General features: G+C 43.6%; 1 protein-coding gene across 1 annotated transcript in view; it reads left to right on the forward strand.

The window, feature by feature from the left end:
- The window catches only part of trappc10 (trafficking protein particle complex subunit 10), a 40748-nt gene extending 20781 nt beyond the window's left edge, over window positions 1-19967 (forward strand). The window contains exons 12-23 of the mRNA XM_080477996.1: window positions 1240-1380; window positions 1840-1949; window positions 4380-4918; window positions 5002-5143; window positions 6828-6986; window positions 11970-12199; window positions 12608-12708; window positions 12876-12999; window positions 16303-16467; window positions 16554-16734; window positions 17516-17710; window positions 18648-19967. Coding sequence (XP_080334122.1) covers window positions 1240-1380; window positions 1840-1949; window positions 4380-4918; window positions 5002-5143; window positions 6828-6986; window positions 11970-12199; window positions 12608-12708; window positions 12876-12999; window positions 16303-16467; window positions 16554-16734; window positions 17516-17710; window positions 18648-18895 — 2335 coding nt within the window. The 3' untranslated portion in view covers window positions 18896-19967. The remainder of the gene's footprint in view (window positions 1-1239; window positions 1381-1839; window positions 1950-4379; window positions 4919-5001; window positions 5144-6827; window positions 6987-11969; window positions 12200-12607; window positions 12709-12875; window positions 13000-16302; window positions 16468-16553; window positions 16735-17515; window positions 17711-18647) is intronic.
- Window positions 19968-21446: the final 1479 nt, after the last annotated feature.

Here is a 21446-nt window from a genome sequence, read left to right on the forward strand (position 1 = left end):
GTCAGTCCAGCTTTGTTTAATAAACAGTGTAGGAGTGTGGCCGTTGGTTTCCATGGTAACAACATCAGTGTTTACCGTTTCTTAGCAAATGTTGACAATGAGAGAAAAGAGTCTGTTAGTCTTTGTATTTTATTTGTATTTATGAGGTTCTCCTAAAGGCATTAGTGGATGGTTTGAGGAGTCTTTGAGTGATCGCATCATGTGTGAAGAAGTTTTCAAGCCGGGCAAGTAGGTAAATCAGTGTTTCACCTCTTTGTACTGTTATTACAACTGCCTGATTTGTGTATGAAGTGTTATGTAAGTTAACAAGTCCAAAAGTCCACAACCTCATTTGAAATGAGTAAAATTCAGTCTGTTGCTCACAAATCTAAATAGTGTGAAGAACCCTGGTTTATGTGGATGTTATGATATAGAACTGCTCCACTGGTGCATTTACACAGGAAGAACTTCAGTTCTAATATTTATTTTACCATTATTTACCGATAAGATGTGTGTTTGCTATTAAAAAAACTAAAAATACAGCTTTTCAGGATTAAGGACATCACAATGTTTTCAAGTGACAAACAGAAAACTTAATTTTTTTAACTTTAGTGTTTTGGGTGTCTGTTTACACTTGGAGCAACTGAAAATGCAAGTCAAAACGATGCATTTTCACTGAACATGTTGTCTGTAAACAATCTCCCTTTGAAACATTTAAAAAAAGTGACTCTTGACTTGGTTTCTAGACAGACACAAAATGTCTTCAGCTCCACCGACAGAGGCAGATTCAGTGTGTGTACAGATCAGTGGTTTGTTAAAGCAGTTTTAGCTTTTTTGGGGAACTGTCATTCACTTCCAGCTTCAAGACACCCACACAGTTCCAAAGAGAAATGTAATCTCCAAGATTTATAAAAATGTCAACCGTTGTGAGTGGAGACTTTCAAAGAAGTGCAAATTATGCAACATTAATTTGTATGAGTTACTGAAAACGACTGCAAATTGATGTTGCTATAAGATGCAAAAAACAATGAGTCTCTCACATCTCATGGTGGGAAATGAAACGTATCTTTCTCTTTCTACCTTCACTTCTTGATCACACTTTAACACTGTAAATGCAGATTACAGTTTCAGCGTAGCCACATTATTGTGAGTAAAACCTTATGGATCAGTGGCGCTACAAGCACACCACTCGTCTGTAATTCTTTCTGCTTTTCTGTAAAAATACGCTCATGTATTTGTGTGTTTGTGTGTGATTATCAGGAGGAAAGGGGATCCCGAGCGGGCTGACAAGTTCTTACAAGAAGCCCTGAAGTCGTATGTCTCAGAGGGTTGGAGCCTCCCTGTGACGCACACCAGAAGACAGATCGCAGAGTGTCAGAAACTGCTGGGCAGGACTGAAGAGTATCCTTTCAAACCACTGAGATCATCTATATTTACATTCCACCTCATGCAGGCTACATGCAGCACCTGAACACAAGAAATTCAGACCAGACCAATCCAGCTCACTTAGGTTACAAACACAACAGTGTTAAAAGAGAAGAGATGGGTGAAGTGAAAGTGTGGAAGCCCGGTTCATTATCAGTGTAATATTGTTCCATAGCACCAGCTTTAATACTTCTGCAACTCATAATTGTATAAAAGCTGTCTGAATGGACACATGGCTGGAGGTATTTTCTAAATAAACAGGTGGTTTGTGCAGAATTGATTAGTTATTGAGTCTTGCTCATTGAACTAATATGAGGGTTTTTCCCATCTATTTCTCCTTGATGATTTAAAAAAACAACATTAAAGTCTTCCTGCTTTGGCCTCACATCGATGAGATACTCTGGTTTGTTTTCTTTCCTTTACAACCGCCCGCAGATATTTACAAACCAGTGCCTTGTTGGCTGGTGACGTGAATCTGACCACAGAGGAGAGAAATCACTTTTGTCAGGAGATTCTGACCTTCACTGGGAAGACTGGAGACCAGTGTAAGTGATAACCAGAGCAACACGACACAGTCGAGAAATGAAACCTGATCTGGATCTGCGTCATGTCACAATACAAAACGGCTTTTCTTTGGAACTGATCAGTAATCGTAATTTCCTGGAAACTTTCGGGACCCCGTCACCTTGAAACGCTGCTACCACGCATGCGCACCACGGCCGTGTTAAATAGTTCTTCTGCACATGCTCAGTAGATGAACAATAACAAAAATCTTGTCATGCCTCCCAGTCCATATTCTCCTGGGACTTTTACAGTGGAGAGTCACAAATACAAATCTCTGTGTACTTGTTATTGTTAATGTTTGTAGCATATTGTTCTCTCTGTGTATGTCTGTGTGTGGTTTCCTTACATAAACAAAAACAGCACCCACTAGTGGCCCAATATGCTAACGACATCGTTTTCACTGTTTCAGCCATTGCCGTGTAAACAGATGTCATTTTTTCAAAACGCTGTGCAAAAGGCAAACTTTTCAGAAACAAAACAATCCGTTTTTACAGGGAACGTCTTGTAAACGGGGCCTCAGCTGTTAACCTCCAGCAAAAACCAGTTTGTGTGCTTCAGTGAATCTACTTTAACAGTGAAAAGTCTTCAACTTTAAAAAAAACAAGAATGTTTCTTCTTCTGGCATGTGGCCCAACGATGAGCTGTCGCTTCACGACTTCTTAGGGTGTGCGCACGCCTGTTATGTTTGGTGTGGCTTAAACAAACTCAGGTGTGATTTCTGACTTGAGGTTGTGAAAGTGAACATTGACATGTGAACCCTGGAGAGCAGAACCCAGCGGACGTAGTCTGTTGTGAAAGGCAGGTGCTGCGTTCAGACTTTTCTCAAGGAGCTGTTGTAGGAACAAACGCAGGATGTGACGAGCATCGGAAGCACCACGTCCTCACAATACACACATTCCTGACACCTTTATACACTTTAAAACCCATGCAGGAGCTCTCAGCTTGTACAGTCGGCCATTACAACAACTCAACATGCACTGTTGAAGACATCATGTGTTGTGGTGTACGTCATCACACAGGTCAGCAGCAGTCCAACATGTTTGGTTTACATTTGGTTCTATGTTAAAAAAACAAAAACAGCAGTGTGAGCAGCAAACAAGCCCAAACTTTCTCTTCCAAAGTCTGACACAGGAAAGTGTAACACGAGAGTGAACCCTGCCTGAGTTGGTGTAGAAAGCTTGCATCCCGTTCCAACTGTGTCGCGGTGCTGTGCGATGACTATTGGTGCAGATACTAGTGGGCTCATCTTCTGCACTTTGTGATGTCAGCAGGAGGTTGAAAAGCCAGGACATGTGCCAGACGGTGTTAATAACAAGCGGTTCAAAGTCTTTAAAATGCTGCATCTTATCTGCTTCACATGGCAGTGTTTAGAAACCTGAGAGAAACTTGTGTGAGGAATTGGTTTTCAGACTGAATGTCACCAGAAAACATCTGAAGAGTTTAAGAAAGTTGCAATGTTAAGCCTGTGAGTCCGTGTCCCTTTGCTGGTATATAATAATGTTAATATCTGGTTATTCCATGTGTTTTTATTGTTTTTATTTTAGGATCTGTTTAACACAGCAACATTTTCAAGTGGCCACAAATAATTTTCATTGCATTTTCCGTTGCCGTGTCGGAGGGTGAAAATAACGCGTTGTGGAAAGGCCAATGGGTTCGTGTTGGGTAGACGGCAGAAGTCTGGCTGCTGGTGATCTGCTGCACGGCTGCCCAATCTACTGCCTTAATCTACTGCACAAGTGCCAGTAGATTAAGAATTAGAACAAAGATTCCTCCAGAGTGTCATGACTTCCAGCTCATATTCTCCTGGACTTGGCAGTTTTATTTTGACAGTCACCGTAATAACAATCCAGCTTGGCAGTTTTATTTTGACAGTCACCGTAATAACGATCCAACTTGGTGGTCTGTCCGCCAGAACTTACGTGTTCTCTCTTTGTTAATGTTTCCTGCATATTGTTGTCTGCGTGCATGTGTGTGTGTTTTCATTACAAAAACATTCAACAGCTCCTACTAGTGGTCCGACATGCTCACTGTATAAATTTCAGCACATTGCCATGTAAACGTGAAGCTTTTCTGAACCAAAATCAAATTTGCTTTCACTTGAAACGTTGTGTAATTGGAGCCTCAGACAACATTTATCTTTCCTTAAACTTTTTTCCAAATTTGAGCCTCGAAAAAAATGTTTTCCTATCAATAGGGTGGCACATTTTCAAACATACACATTTTCATCAGGTATACTCTGCACCACGACAAAGAAAACCTTTAAAGTTAAAGGTTATTATGGCACTACTTTGCCGGTCTCGCCCACTCGAGAGGAAATACTTGTAATCAGGCTGGTCCTGTGTTTGGACTAATACAGTATGAAGATCTTCAATCTCCGCCTGAATAGGAACTTTTGTGCTTTTTGTCCTCAGCTCACAAAGTTACTCTCAGCATGAGTGTTTTCACTCAGCTGACGCGGCTGCAGTTCCACCCGGCGACGGCGTCGGTTCACTCTGGAGCCGTCCTGCAGGTGGAGCTCACGCTCAGGTGCTTGATGCCCGTGACGGTGCACATTCAGCAGCTGGGGGCCATCATCCACTTTGACCTGGATCATGGAGGGACCCTTGGGAGAGCTAAAGGAGCTAGGAGACAAACCAAGCCAGGGACAATAGAGTTTACCCAGAGTAACTCGGCGGCGGGCCCCCACACATTCTCGTCCTTGGCCGCCGGACCCTCGTTGGAGCTGGACGAGATTCAGGACAGGAGTCCCACGGACAATTCCCTCAACTCCACGGGAGTGGTGTGTAAAAACACTCATCTGCTCATGCGTCGGCACGACAGCACCTCGCCGCCGGACACGCCCAACTGCATCAGCCCGCCCACTGTGTCCATGAAGGAGGGAGCACAGATGCTGAAGGTGCAGGATGTAACGTTAGAGCCCGGCAACAACAGCATCACCTTCACAGCACCAGTAAGACACGCAAAACTGTAATTTGGCTGTTCCTTCCTCTTTTTTGTGGTAAACTTGTCATCTTTCATCTGTTTTTATTCCAGAGTGGACAACCAGGCACTTACACACTGCGCCAGCTGTGTGCCACAGTGGGTGAGGTGCAGTTTGTCCTGCCTCATATCTACCCATCAGTGCGCTATGAAGTGTATTCTCAGGAGCCCCAGCTCACCGTGGAGCCTCTCTCTGGTATGACTCTTGTTCTTATCATCTGATTGTAAGGGTTTTCCACCAAAGAGAACCAGGTTCTAGTTCAGGGCCAGTTCTTAAATGAGCACCACCAAAGAACAGGTTCTTTTTCCACCGTTAACGGAGCCAGTGAGAGCCAAAGTCTTGGCGTCACTCCAAAACGTGATACGTCACTGATTTCACCAATTTAGCACTGACAGCGCTCGTAGAAGAACCAGGAGACGGACTGTAACAGTGGTTTGGTCCTGGTCGCTCCATCTAGTCTGACCTGAACCTCGGATGAAAACATTGAGTCTCCTCGTCGCTCTATTGCGGGTTTTTCATGTCCGTCTTGTTTTAGTCCAGAGACCCGGAGTGGACATAGAGCAAATAATAATGTGAATGAGCTTGGGTCTTATTTTTCAACATTTGGGCATCCATCCATCCATCCATCCATCCATCCATCCATCCATCCATCCATCCATCCATCCATCCATCCATCCATCCATCCATCCATCCATCTCCAGGTGTCAGTCTGAGCACCGTCACCCAGATCACATAGAACCCATTAAGAACCTTCCTGCAGGTGGTGAGCCCACAGGAAGGTGGCGCCCAGCGTGGGACATGAACCCTCTACCTTGAGACTGAGAGTCTCATGCTCTACCAGCTGAGCTGGCCGGGGGCTACAATTTGGGCATTCCATAGTGACTTTCTGCTCCTTTCACTTTATTTCTGGACGTTTCTGATTAAAGTTCTCTTTCACATGAAGCCGTTAAAAGGCTAATTTTATGTCTAAAAACTCCAAGCTTTCATTTACAGTAGTTTGTAGTTCATTTAGTAGTTCCCGATGAACCAAAATTCTGGCTTCATTATAAAGAAGTTCTGTGGAGCGTCTGATAGCGGGGCGCCCCCTGCTGCCTCATGCAGACCTCAGCCTGCGGTCAGAACGCCAGACAAGACCTGGAGGTGAAGTTAGTTACAGTGATGTCACCATGAAAAGCCTGAAAAACACTGATTCTAGATTCTAGATCCACCAGCTGACTTGGTGTGACAGCAGGAACTCTGCAGCTCAACACTTCAATTAAAACCACGGCTCTACCATCGCCTTGAAATTATCTTCTTCCCTCATTTCATTAACTTGAGGGAACAACTTATATCGTTCCCACACATTATTATTATTATTGTTTTCTCTATAACCACTCCAGGGCAACCGGTTCACAATCTCTTTCCCCTCGTAGGTAGTGATAACTCCAGTGATAACTCTGCCCCCAGCTGATGACGTATCAGGTCCCGCTCTGGTCCAGCAACAATGTGGGGCCGACTTAGCACCAGTTTAGCCCCTGATAGGCCGGGGCTTTGGCAGTGGAAAGACAAAGAACTGGTGCTAAGGCTGGCCCTGGATCAGAACTAGAACCTGGTTCTTTCTGGTGGAAGGCTGAGAGGTGGAAGTTCCGAAGGGCCTCAGTCTTTTCAAATATCAGTAGAAACTCCATTTTATCATGCAGGAATTGTTGGTCAAAGTCCACGAACAGGACCAAAATTCAAATTAATGCATTTTTGTGTTTATGTTGCTAATTCCATTAAACATGAGCGTTTTGACCACTGTGGAAGAAGATAGATGACTGTAGAGCAGCATGTGTGTGTTCCCACACACACATGCTGCTCTACAGTCACTCAGTGTGTGCGTGTGTGTGTGTGTCTGCAGAGCCGCTGTTGGCCGGTCTGCCTCAGATGGTGAAGTTCACCTTGTTGACGGGTCACTACGCGGTGAAGAAGGGAGACGCCCTGCAGCTCAGCAACACCGACACCATGCCCCTCTTGCCCTCCACCAGCTGCACCGCCTGCATCAGCAGCCCCACCGAAGGTCTGTCTTACACAGCTAAAGTTAAAATCTGATTTATCTCACTGAGGCCGTTTTGTTTCAGGTGTTTAATGGGCACATGACCTCAGTCTGGTCACACTAAAGCCTGTGGAAAGCCCAATCACAGGTTGACTTCAGTAGAAAGCACTTCTGGGTGACTTTTCCAGCTTTGTGTCATTCTTAAAAATGTTTAATGTTTTTTTGTGCTTGTAGGTTCTCCTTAGAGATCAGTAAATAATATGCACCAGTAAAATGCTCCACACTGCAGTTTTCTTTACGATAAACACACACATTGGACCTTTAATGATCGTGGTTTTACAAACTCCTGCACTGGTTTTACGCATTGGATCAAATGAAATAGTCTCAGAAATACAAAGCTTTGATTTGATTCATTGGTTCTCACTGACCTCAAGCTGAACAAGTCAAATTAGATGGATCAATGTACTTTAGCGATCCTGAGTTCCAGCAGGTTTATACAATAGATGATAAACATACTTTCTCCTAGTGGTGATACAAAAATATAGAACTCTATATAATATCTACATTTATTGCAAGCCCATTTAAGTTATGTCCAAAAAAGAGAAAATAACTAATATTAATGTAAATAATATTTAGTCAGTACAAGTGTATGAAATCCGTTGTGTCACTGAGTTTGGTTGAAATAATCTCTCACACTCGCATCATGTTGATAATTGATGGAAAGTTTATTTATTTATTTTTCTCTTTTTATTGAACTTTTTAACAGACATTCTGCAAACAACTGGTACACAATGGATGGATTGATTGATTGATGGTTGATTTTACAGTTAACATAATGCTGGTTCTGATAGAAAAGAGCACACAGAGATTCTCAGCTTGTTGTTGGTGGGAAGTAAAAGAAGTTCCTAAAGCAGGACTGACCATGTTTAGTTTATGGGCCAGATAAAGCCTCATGTCATCTTAAGTGGACCGGGCTGGTAATATTGTGCTATAATAACCTTTAAATTTAAACTTTAAAGTTAAATGTGATGGAAAAGGTCTGTTTTTGCTAAATCTTTTGCAATTCATCCTATAAATGTCTTCAATCTCAACATAAAACATAAACATCAAACTTTCTGGTGCAAAATTCTGTAAAAGGTCCACAAAACTCCCATCACCGCAGCGTTTTGCATGTTTTTACAAACTCACCCTGACCATGTGGCTTCAAGGCGAACCAGCATTGAGGAAGATCGCAGGTCTCAGTTTTGCCTTATGTATGCTACGCTTCACAAAACTGTTATAATCTTCATGGTTTCATTGGGATTCTTACTATTTGCTTGTTTATTTCCTGGGACCAGATAGAAGCTTATTGTGTCCCAAAGGAGACTTTAGTTTAAAGCCTTCTTGAAAAGGAAAGTCTTGATCTGGCTTTTAAAAGCATGAACGTTCTCTGTAACCGTCGGGTTCTCTAGCAGGCTGTTGCATAAAAGAAGTGTGTCGTGCTGGAAAGAAGCCTCAACGTAGGTTTTTGTATGAACGGCGGTAAAGATTAAAAGGTTGGTGCCGGAGGACCTGAGGGTACGCGATGGTTCAAGAGATTAAAGTACATCTGTAGCTGTCCTTAAGACTTTAAAAAAAAAGCTTTAAATCCATCCTACGTTTACCTTACTAAATAGAAAAGTCTTGAGTAGAACCTTAAAAGTAGAGCCTGTTTCAGCCTCCCTAACTGAAACTGGGATCTGGTTCCACATCAGAGAAAGCTGAAAGCTCCACCTCCATTCTACTTTTAGAAAAGCTAGGAACCTCCAGTAAGCCAGCACTGTGAGAACCAAGTGTTCTTCTGGGGAGATCTGGGACTAGCAGTTCTTTAAGATCTGATGGAACCTGGTTGTTTAGAGCGTTCTAAGTTAGAAGGAGGATTTTAAATTCTCTTCTAGATTGAACAGGGAGCCAATGAAGCGAGGTTAGTAGTGGAGTGAGCTGATCTCTGGTGCTGGTTCTTGTCACGACTCTGGCTGCTGCATTTTGAATCAGTTATTGTTTCACCCTGATAATAGGGAGTTACAATAGTTACTCTGGAAGTAACTAATTATGGATTCCTTTTTCAGCATCACTCTGAGTCAGCATGTTTCTAATGTTGGAAATATTACGGAGGTGAAAAAAGGCAGTCCTGCAGATTGGTTTAATGTGGGAGTTGAAGGATAAATCCTGGTCTTAAAGAACTCCCAGGTTCCTCACAGTGATACTGGAGGACAAAGTAATACCATCTTGTGGTACTAGATCTTTAAATCATTTCTCTCTCACATGTTTTGGGCCAAATATAATAATTTCAGTTTTATCAGAGTTTAGGAGCAGGAAATTAGGGCTCATCCAACCTTTATATCTTCAAGACAAACTTCTAGTTTAGAACGTTGGTTATTATTGTTTGGTTCCATAGATAAATAGATTTGTGTGTCATCTGCATAACAATGGAAGTTAATGGAGTGTTTTTTAATAATATTCTCTTCAGGAAGCATGTATAAAGTGAAAAGTATAGGACCTAAGACAGAACCCTGTGGAACTCCAAGTTTAACTTCAGTCTGGACTGAAGAGTTATTATGAACATGAACAAAGTGGAACCTGACTGATAAATATGATCGGAACCAATTTAGTACTGTACCTTTAAGCCAAATGATGAGTTCTAGTCTCTGTAATAGGATGTTATGATCAATAGTATTAATGTTCTAATCAATAGTGTCAATGTTCTGATCAATAGTGTCAATGTTCTGATCAATAGTATCAATGTTCTAATCAATAGTATCAATGTTCTGATCAATAGTATCAATGTTCTGATCAATGGTATTAATGTTCTGATCAATAGTATCAATGCAGCACTGAGATCTAACAGGACCAGAACAGAGACCAGTTCTTTGTCTGAGGCCATTAGAAGATGATCAATAACTCTGATCAGAGAGTCTTTGTGCTCTGATGAATCTAAAACCGACTGGAAAGACTCAGATAAGTTATTTTTGCTTAAATGGTCATAAATTTTTATTTTAATTTATTGAGAGAAAAGCCCCTTGAGATGCAGCGTCTTGTTTACAAGGGGGACCTAAGGAACACAGAACATAAAGACACAAAACATAAAAGAATTGACAAGCAGCTTCACTAACCAGCACAATACATAATAAGTGTAACTCTGGACAACAATAAGACATAAAGCACCAGACAATCTTGCTCACACAACCCACTCCCGCAATCATATCAGTGAACCTTTACATACAGTCAATAAGAATAAAAATACAGCAAATTGCATATCACATGGAATCAATTTAAAAAAATAAATAAAAAATAAATTGTCACAAGGATAACAATCAGTCCTGAGGTGAGTATATAGTATATAGGGAAGACCTAAAGAGTCTATTAGAGGTTCTAGACTTCAGTGAAACAGGGAAGGGATTCCAGTCATTTGGGGCCTTGAAAGAGAAAGACCTCCGACCGGCCTCCTTTTCAGCCGAAGGAACATTGAAGGATAAATATTGAGAAGTTCTGAGAGAATAAGTTGATGTGGATGGAATTAGTAAAAATTTTAAGTACTGGGGTACATTAAAGTATACACATTTGAAAATGAATTGCAGCCAGTGACACTGTCGTCTTTCATCGGGCTGTAACCAGTTCAGTTGATCATATAATATACAGTGGTGCGTTCTATAGGGGTACTTAAATATAAATCTACAGAGTATTAAAGAGGACTTTAAGTGGTTTAAGATATTTATCGGATATATTTTGGTAGACTATGTCAGCATGGTCGATAATAGGTAAGATTAATTGTGTCATGATTTTCTTTCTTATTTGTTGAGTAATGCAGATAGATGATCGATAAAGAGGCATTAGACATGAGTATGTGCGTTTAATTATATAATTAATATGTGGTTTAAAATTTTGTTCTGGATCAAGCCAGACACCTAAGTATTTGATAGCAGTTTCTCTTATCATTATAGAGCCTTTATCAAAAGTAATGTTTAAATTGGCAGAGCGAAGGCGATGGTGTGTACCAAAGAGAATATAGGTTGATTTTTTCAAATTCAATTTTAACAAATTCAGATTGATCCAGTTTTGAGTTAAAGTCCTCCTGTAAAAGATGTTGTAGCTGAGAGAGGTTTGTACTCGAGAAATAGACAACAGTGTCATCGGCGTACAGATGAGTATGACAGTTTTTACACATTTGAGGAAGGTCGTGGATGAAAATGGAAAATAAAAGTGGGCCAAGAGTAGAGCCCTGTGGCACACCGTTTCAACAATGCAGTGACTGGACTGAGTACCTTCAAAAGCAACAAATTGACGTCTATTGTGAAAATATGCTTTAAACCATAAAAGAGCATTCCTGCTCAGGCTTATTGATTTCAGTTTGTCTCGTAGCAAATAATGGTCAACTAAGTCGAAGGCTTTTGAGAGGTCAATAAATATAACACCTGTATACTGATTTTGATCACAGGAAGAGAAAACATCATTAGTAAATTTAAGTAAAGCTGTGGCTGTGGAGTAACTGACTTGTAATCACTTTTTCTAGGATTTTAGAAATAAAAGGAAGGTTGGATATTGATACTCAGTGACTGAAACTACTTCCTGTAGGATTTTAGAAATAAAAGGAAGGTTGGATATTGATACTCGAGTGATTGAAACTACTTCCTGTGGGATTTTAGAAATAAAGGAAGGTTGGATATTGATACTCAGTGACTGAAACTACTTCCTGTGGGATTTTAGAAATAAAGGAAGGTTGGATATTGATACTCAGTGACTGAAACTACTTCCTGTGGGATTTTAGAAATAAAGGGAAGGTTGAATATTGGCCTGTAACTTGCTAAGACACCTGGGTCAAGGTTGGGTTTTTAAGAAGAGGCACGTTTTACACTAAAGAATATTCAGAGGGTAGTGATATTATTTTGAGTGCTCATTATATAGACCTCAGCACACAGGAAGATTTGATTAAATGAGACTTGTGGATCTCTAAGTGTGTTTTAGTTCTCATGTGGCCTCCTCTGTGCTCAGACTCGGTCAGGGAGAGCATCCTGTCCATCCAGTCCTCTGAAAAAGTGACCAGCATCAGCCTTCCTGCCACGCCGCCCTACCACACGCTGGAGTTCCAGCTGGAGGTCCTGTGCATTATCCCGTCCGGGGCCGAGCGGCCCCCCAATGAGAGGCTGACCAACGGGGAGGTCCGCCACCGACCACGCAGCTACAGCCACCCCGACACGCCCATGACCGCCATCGATCAGAGGGTGAGACTCCGGTGACAGATTGAACTAATGATTTCAGATTGTTTCCAGAAACATCCATTCTTCCATGTTGCTTAAAATCAGACACATAGAATTACTCCTTTACGTTAAATTATTTGTTGTAATTCTCATAAACCGTTGTGGGACATGTGCTCAGTCACAGTTTGATCCTCTGGAAAATTCAGTTTAAGAGAATTTAATACTTCGTAAACATCTTAGTGTGGTTTCTGACTGTTGGTGGAACAACACTAAATAGTTTTAAGAATCTTTACTGTAACTCACAGTACTGACCTTTGTTGTATAATTCATTCAAAAAGAAAGTAATAACTTTTCTGCTGATTGAACCACAAACCGCCCACTTACTGTTTAGTTTGGGTTTTAGTAGTTTCATCGCTTAATCTCTCACTGCAGATGTCTATTGACTGTCCGTGGTCGATCTACTCCACGCTGCTCGCCCTCACTTTCTACATCCCCTTCAAGACCAAACATGCTCTGCTTTCTGCTGGTAACAGGTGAGCTTCCAATGTCTTCAGAATAAAATACCTGGCATCAAACTTTCAACTCGTAGATTTGTATATCCGGCAATTAGTTTGCCAATAGGAGTGTTGCTTAATGCCAACATTTCTCTTTCAACATTGACTCTATCCAGCCGTAAACATGTCTGACCTCTGACCCGCAGAAAGTACATCCAGGTGTGTGTGCAGAACGTGTCGGAGGTGAACTTCACGCTGGCAGAAGTGAAGCTGGTGAAGAAGCAGCAGGCCTCTTTGGAGCTGCAGTCACTCAGCACTAAAACACAACAGGTGAGCTGGACAGGACAAACATGAAACTGCACTCATTAAAGATTATTAGATAAAATAGGCTGCAGGATGTCTGAGACTATGATGATTACTGTGAAACCTGTGATGTAGGGACACCCTACAATCCAAGGGCAAGTATCCCCTGAAGACAGGTGTCCTCTCTTCGGAGGGACAGGTCACGAGGACAAATTGTAGGACCCAATCCCCGGACACAGAATCTGGCTTTTGGGACATGGAACGTAACCTCGCTGGGGGGGAAGGAGCCTGAACTTGTGCGGGAGGTAGAGATACCGTCTAGATATAGTTGGGCTCACCTCCACCCACAGCTTGGACTCTGGAACCCAGCTCCTCGACGGGGGCTGGACACTCCACTTTTCTGGAGTTGCCCGCGCTGAGAGGCGGCGGGCTGGCATGGGCTTGCTTATTGCCCCACAGCTCAGCCGTCATGTGTTGGAGTTCACCCCGGTGAATGAGAGGGTCCCGTCCCTACACCTTCGGGTAGGGCACAGGTCTCTGACTGTTGTCTCGGCCTATGGACCGAACAGCAGTACAGGGTACCCGACCTTCTTGGAGTCCCTGGGAGGGGTGCTGGATAGATAGTGCTCCAACTGGGGACTCCGTTGTCCTACTGGGGGACTTCAACACCCACGTGGGCAACGACAGTGAGACTTGGAAAGGGGTGATTGGGAGGAACGGCCTCCCTGATCTGAACCCGAGCGGTGTTCTGTTATTGGACTTCTGTGCTAGTCACAGTTTGGCCACAACGAACACCATGTTCGAGCACAGGGGTGTCCATAAGTGCACTTGGCACCAGGACACCCTAGACCGGAGGTCAATGATAGACTTTGTGGTCGTGTGGACATGTGTCTTGGACACTCGGGTGAAGAGAGGGGCAGAGCTGTCAACTGATTACCACCTGGTGGTAAGTTGGATGCTCTGGACGGGGAGGAAGCCGGACAGACTCGGCAGGCCCAAATGTGTCATGAGGGTCTGTTGGGAACGCCTGGCCGAGCCCTCTGTCCGCGCAGTCTTCAACTCCCGCCTCCAGGAGAGCTTCTCACGGATCCCGGGGGAGGCTGGAGACATTGAGTCCGAGTGGACCATGTTCTGCACCTCCATTGTTGAAGCTGCTGCTCGGAGCTGTGGTCACATGGTCTCTGGTGCCTGTCGTGGCGGCAACTCCCGAACCCGGTGGTGGACACCAGGAAGTAAGGGATGCCGTCAAGCTGAAGAAGGAGTCCTATCGGCCCGTGGTGGAGGCAAAAACTCGGGTCTGGGGGTCCTTTTCCACCGGAAAGAACCAGGTTCTAGTTCTGGTCCAGGGCCAGACTTAGCAACAGTTCTTTGTCTTTCCACTGCCAAAGCCCCGGCCAAACAGGGGCTAAACTGCTGCTACGCTGGCCCCACTTCGTTGCTGGGCCAAAGAGGAGCCAGAGAGGAGCCAGACCGGGGGCCCAACGCGTCATCAGCTGGGGGCGGAGTTATCTCTGGAGTTATCGCTACCTAAAAGGCGGAAGCGGGCTGTACCGGCTTTCTAAAAACTACAGCGAACACGGAGCCCCAGAAGGTTATAGAAAAAAAATAAACGCGCGGGAACGATACAAGTCGCTCCCTGAAGTTAATAATACGAGGGAACGGGATTATTTAATCCGCGTTCGCAGAACGTTATGGAACGTTATGGATCGTTAGGTTATTGAGCGTTATGGAACGTTAAGTTACGTCATGGATTGTTATGTTACTGCTTCTAGCTTCTGCAGCTCCACCGGAGCTTGTAGTCCCTGATTGTTGTGGTTATTAGGTGACGTAGCGGACCGCGGTGGGGGGAGGAGGGGGGAGATTACGTCATCTTTTGTCCACGGATGATGGTCTTTGCTGAGCGTACTCCACCACATGTTTACTTTTTAGATGTCTTATCAGATTAGTTGTGTTAAACGAAGCTCTGGTGCTCCACCTCTCGGGACTGTGGTGAAGCTCTGGTGCTCCACCTCTCAGGACTGTGGTGAAGCTCTGGTGCTCCACCTCTCAGGGCTGTGGTGAAGCAAATAGTCCAACTGGCCTCAGGACTGGTTTGGTTATCAACCTTAAAATACCTCCAGACTGCTGGTTGATCCTCTCAATGGCTTCAGGCTGCTCACCTCAGTTTACGGCAGGTCGCACACGGGGCTCGCTTTACGGCAGCTGACGTGAAAAGGGTTGTTTTTTTTCGATCGGCGGGGTGATCGGCTGGATTTGCCGATTCCCGATCACTCACAAATCACCAATACCGATCCGATATCTACTGATCTGATCAGGACATCCTTAGTTACGTTATTGAACATTATGGATCGTTACGTTACGTTATGGATCGTTACGTTACGTTATGGATCGTTACATTACGTTATGGATCGTTACGTTACGTTATGGATCGTTACGTTACGTTATGGATCGTTACGTTACGTTATGGATCGTTACGTTATGGAACTTTAAGGAAGTGAGTCCAGAGTGGAGTATGGATTCAATCATGTATCACCCGCGACCTGAATATTCCAATAATCAGGTCCAGTCCAGGTATTTTGTCCGTTTCAGTGTCACTCAGCTTAAAATTTCCCAGGAGAACCTGTCTGTTGTCCTCGTCAGACAGGTTGTCCTCGTCAGACAGGTTGTCCTCGTCAGACAGGTTGTCCTCGTCAGACAGGTTGTCCTCATTAAGGTGAGTTAACAGGTAAATATGTGTCTGTGCACAGTGACCTGTCCAGTACAGGGGGTCACTCATACCAGGTCCGCTCCTCACTGGTTCTACTATATTGTCTTTAAATATAGATCTTGGCCTTCTGTCACCATCAAGTTTAGCATTACATTTTTGCTGTTAATTAACATAAATGCTATCAATTATGTTTGCATTTATCTTCGTGTTTAAAGAAATTCTTAATGAGTCACACTGCTCAGAACTTAGGATTTAAGACCCCATGCATTTTTTAACCTTGTTTCTTTCCAGCATTTTTTTTTTTTTATTTAAAGTTTATATGAACATTCTTCAGATTTCGTTCCAATGGACATGAAAATTAAAAAAAAAAAAAAGGAAAGAAGACAATGAAAATATATTTTAAAAACAAATGTCCCAAAAAAGACATGGTAAACAACAGGAATATCCACTCAGTGTCAGTCTCACATAAACAATGCGGTGTGTTCATGAAGCACAATCATTTTTATACATATCGGCAACTGAAAAAAATAAGAAAATGAAATCAAGTTAAAGTTTCCTGGTGTCTCCTTGGTGTTTATTTTTAAAGAGTCACTGATCAGAGCTGGATGTTGTTCTGTGTGCAGCTCCTGTGCAGTAAGCACAGCGTCTTCTGCCTATGGGAGGTGCGGTGGAAGGACGACCTGCCCTCGTGTCTCCAGTGTGTTTTCTCTGCCAGCTTCTCCCCGAGCAACCAGGACGTCTCCGCCTCCAAACCCTTCCACTACCAGTTCCAGCTGGAGAGAGTCACTGTGAGTTCATCTCACCACCCTGGTCTTGATGTCTGAGTTTACTGGAGTGGAGAGCTGAATGTTGTGTTCACCTCTCTCCTCCTCAGACCCTGTACAGTGTGCGAGCGGAGATCTTGCCTCCTGCCGGCGAGCAGAACTGCCGCTCGGGTTTCCTCTGCGGACTGGAGGTGTGTATAACACGACTGACCGAGCCTGCGGAGGGAGAGCTGGCGGAGGAGAGCAAGACCGACACCGACGGCCTCAAAACCACCAAACTCATGTATGAAGGTACGAGGCCAGGTGGATCCTCACTATACAACCGTGGGTTTCGTAGGAAGACTGAACATAAACTGAGAGGAGGTCAAGGTACCAAAACTCCCTGAAACAGCGACTTTTTCTTAGATGATCACCAAATAATGAAGTTTTAAGCTCGTCTCTTATCAACTAACTTGCACATTTGCAGCATTTAATGGAATTCAGATAAAAATGGAATTCAAATAACCTTAGTTATCAACTTTTTGTATTCAGATTACCGTCCCATATCAGAGTTAGTGATGAATTTGTAATTGATTAAGTGGTTAATTAACAGATGGATTAATCACTGTTTTGTTAAACAGGCTCCAATAAAGTGTATGTTTGCACTATATTTTTACTTTACGGATCAATAGAGAATCATCATGCAAAATGGATTTCAGAAATCTCATAATGTTTGTCGAGTTTTATCATCCATCATTGAAGAATGTAAACCTGCCCTCCAGCCTGGTTTTCACCAAGACATTTACTATATTTATTAACATTAAGATGATAAAGACACAAGGAAAACAGCTGTTTGTAATGTTTCCAGCTTACATGCTGTTTCAGTCTTTAGTGTCCGCCACATATTTTCCTATGGGAAATATTATAAATAGCAATAAATCTGCAAAATAAAAGGAATAATGAGCCATTCAGAATAGATAGATCACTACACTGGGTGTCTTGTTTAATCATAGAAAAGCATTAAACACTCAGCGTTGTTGTCTTAAAGCCCGTGGCTGTAGAGTTCACCCTGTGAACCCTTCCGTCTCCTCAGTGGCCGACAGCAGCAGTAACTGGGCGGTGTGCGGGAAGAGCTCGGGAATGGTGTCCATGCCCATGACGGCCAACGCCACACACAAGCTGCAGATCGAGGTGATGCCCCTGTTCGCCGGCCATCTGCCCTTCCCCAAGATCAAAGTGCTGAAGTACCTGCCGCACACGGCAGCGGTGGCCATCCAGCCGGATCCCGGTAAGATCACCGCTCGTCACACTAAAACCCACATCAGGAATCCCGCCGCCTCGTCTGAACGTCTCGATTCCCTTTTTGGTGACTTTATTAAAAATAACGTGAAGCAGTTGTCGTCCCTGCAATGCCCCCCAGCCTCTATTAGCCCCGATCACCTGTCATGTTTCCACGGCAACGTTCTGAAAGCGATGTCTGTTTACACTGAAACGGCAGAAACGCTGAAAACGAATGATGTAGTTTTCATGTTGGGCCACTAGTCGGTGCTGTTGGTGGTTTTTGTAATGGAACCACACACATGCGCACAAAGAACCATACGTTCTAAACATTAACAATAGGAGAACACAGACGTCTGTATGGACAGACCACCAAATTGGATTGTCATTACGGTGACTGTCAAAATAAAACTACCAAGTCCAGGACAATATGGAATCATGACACTTTGTTCTGATAGTCTCTATTGAGCATGTGCAGAACAACTATTTACTACAGTCATGGCTCGCATGCAGTTAGCAGCGTTTCTACATGGAAATGGCATCCAAGCGTTCCCACGGCGACGTCATAGGGCTTCAAAAAGTTCCACCTTGGGAGCTGTTTTCAAAAAGTTGTGTTTTCAGTGGCTCCAAAACACAGCAAAGGTTTTGCATCTTCACTTGGAAAAAATAGGCAAAAGAAAACATGATTTCAGAAATGTAAATGTTATTCCCAATAAAAGCTTCAGCATCTACATGTGAATTAATTCAGGTTGAATATTTTAGCAGAATGAAGGAAACTATGCAGAAATGTTTTAAAATATAGGAAGAAAGAAATCCCCAGTTAAAAGCAGTAAGCGTGAGGATTCAACAGAGATCAGTCAATAACGGCGTCTGAAGCGGCGCCGGGTCGTCTGGGTGCGTCCCCCAGTGCACTCTGGGTAATGCCTCCATGTCTTGCCGTCCCCCAGACAGCTGCGTGGAGAACGACAGCCTGTCCCTGCTGGACAAGACGCTGGACGACCAGGCGGACACGGCCAGCATCCGCAGCCGGGGCAGCGTGCACTCGGTGGGCAGCGGCGAGCCGCAGCAGAAGGGCGTGGCCATGCCGCGGCTGGAGCCCTTCAGCCCCGGACAGGTCTTCAACCACAGCCACGCCCGCCAGGTGCTGGTGCTGCCTGCCACCGACGACCACATCATGGAGGTCAACGCCACATGACCCCGGCGTCCAGATCTCCCTGCACCCTTCATGTCAGACTGACCCCGCCCCCCTACACACACACACACACACACACACACACACACACACACACACACACACACACACACACACACACACACACACACAGCCGGATGGACTCCGCCCCGGGGCGGATCGGGTCCATGGGTGAGGCGGCTGCAGGTCGCTGGTCTGAATCTTGTGACGTTGACGAGCCAAACTCAGCTGCTGATCAAACAGCTTGTCTTTGTTTCTTTCTGCCATACTTTGTACATAGCTCATTGAATGGATTTATAGTTCTAAATATAAAGATATATATGGACCGAGCGATCAGATCGGCGCCTGTCATGATGTTTGAAACTGAAGAAAAACACTCCTGATTGTCCCACGATGCACCAAAGCCCTGGATGTGTGTGCGCCTGGACCAGCTCCTGCAGTACTGGACCCTGGGCTGAGTGTTGTGCTGCCCGGCGCCTCTCCGGTGGTCCTCTTTTAGAGGAACTCCTCTGTCCTGCTGGTTCTGAAACACACTTCTCAGAGTGTGAAGAGTTAATATGGGGGAAGCTCCATGTCTGGACAGGAACCAGGAACCAGGTAGACGTCAGCTCCCTGGAAAAACGGCCGTGTTGCTCCACAATCTTGGAGGGTGTGTTTTACCTTCCACCGTTTGAAGGCCAGATTCTTTCAATTAGATTTCCACACATCAAAGAATCCCATCAACATAACATTAGTGGCAGAAACACTGTGATCTGTCTGACTTTTTCTTTAGTCGCTGTCATCGATTAGCTGCTGGCGTTCAAAGTGTGCGATGGGCCTCCTGTAGGGGGAGCCAGAGAGCTGCGACAGGCAGAGTCACAGTATTTTAATATTTGAGACAAGAAATTATAATAAAAAGTCCACAACTTTTACTTATTTGATTAAAAAGCCATGAGAAAAAATCAAATATTGTGAAAATGTAATGGGAACCACCAGAACTGATACTTTTTTTTTTTTAAATACTGAATTCTTTAACAAGAATGAGTCTTCCATTCAATTAAAAATGTCTAATAGTTTGTTATTCAATCCAAATGTTAAAAACAAACAAACAAGAAAAACCTGTTTTGAAACTGATCCTGCAACATTCTGTAAAATGTTTGGTAAAGACATTGAAGTGTAATTCCTTTTCCATAAACTCCCAGACTTCCAGCTGAGAAATGATAACCACTTCATTTACTCCAGAGAAAGTGAAGTTAAAAGACTTCAAAATAACTAAAAACTGGTACTTGCTCTCCAAAAAAAACAATGTACTTCAGTGTACTTTTCCGTCTTGGGCAGGATAGAAGCGACTAAAATAACTTTAATTTAAGGGAGAACTTCAGCAAAAAACTCAAGTTTGAAACCAGCGACGACTCGAGAGGCTCGGGCCACGTGTGTGTGTGTGTGTGTGTGTGTGTGTGTGTGTGTGTGTGTGTGTGTGTGTGTGTGTGTGTGTGTGTGTGTGTGTGTGTGTGTGTGTGTGTGTGTGTGTGTGTGTGTGTGTGTGTGTGTGTGTGTGTGTGTGTGTGTGTGTGTGTGTGTGTGTGTGTGTGTGTGTGTGTGTGTGTGTGTGTGTGTGTGTGTGTGTGTGTGTGTGTGTGTGTGTGTGTGTGTGTGTGTGTGTGTGTGTGTGTGTGTGTGTGTGTGTGTGTGTGTCGATGAGACTTTATCAACAGGATCAACCAGTGTACATCATTGTCTCTCTGTGGTCAGTGGATTGTTCATGTACTGCAATTGCATATTTATTGTGTGTGTATGTATGTGTGTGTGTGTGTGTGTGGCGCCAAATCCATGTCTGAGCTATGCACACAGACCTGCTGACGATGGGCTGAATGGCTGAAGGAGTGAAAGCCTCCTGCTCCTCTGACCACTGTACATACGGATCTGTAAATACTGATTCAAATGAAAATCATCTTTGATTGCCAACTATATTAAAAGAAAAATCATTGGAACCGAATTGTGTTTGTGTTGTTTTGCTTTGTGCCTGGAGACAAACTCACTTCTTTCTCTTCTTTTATTAAACTCTGAGTTGTTAGCAGAGCTGCTGAGCGACACACACACACACACACACACACACACACACACACACACACACACACACACACACACACACACACACACACACACACACACACACACACACACACACACACACACACACAGAGACATTAAATGAGAGGAAGAAGATTAAATCACTTCTGAAAGACTAAAAGACCATTAGAACAGGAGAATAGTGAAGAATTTAAAATAAGGCTGATTAAAATGGTAAATTAGAATGTTTGCAGTGAGTAAAGTAATAAACAATGTAGGGATGTAAACATTTGTTTTTCTGCCTGATTTTAGCAGTTTGATCCTTTTCCAGCAAAGAATAGAACCGAAATACTTTAAAGTCCTTTAAGCTCCACGCAGAATAAATGGAAATACATTTGCTGGAATGTTGTTTTGGACGAGAAAGTTCATCCTGACCTGAAAGAGCTGCTGGGAACTGGAGGCCTCACAGTGACGGAGATTAAATTAATCTTAATGGAACGATTGA

Source organism: Lipophrys pholis (genome assembly GCF_963383615.2).
Source record: "Lipophrys pholis genome assembly, chromosome: 13".
Classification (NCBI taxonomy): domain Eukaryota; kingdom Metazoa; phylum Chordata; class Actinopteri; order Blenniiformes; family Blenniidae; genus Lipophrys; species Lipophrys pholis.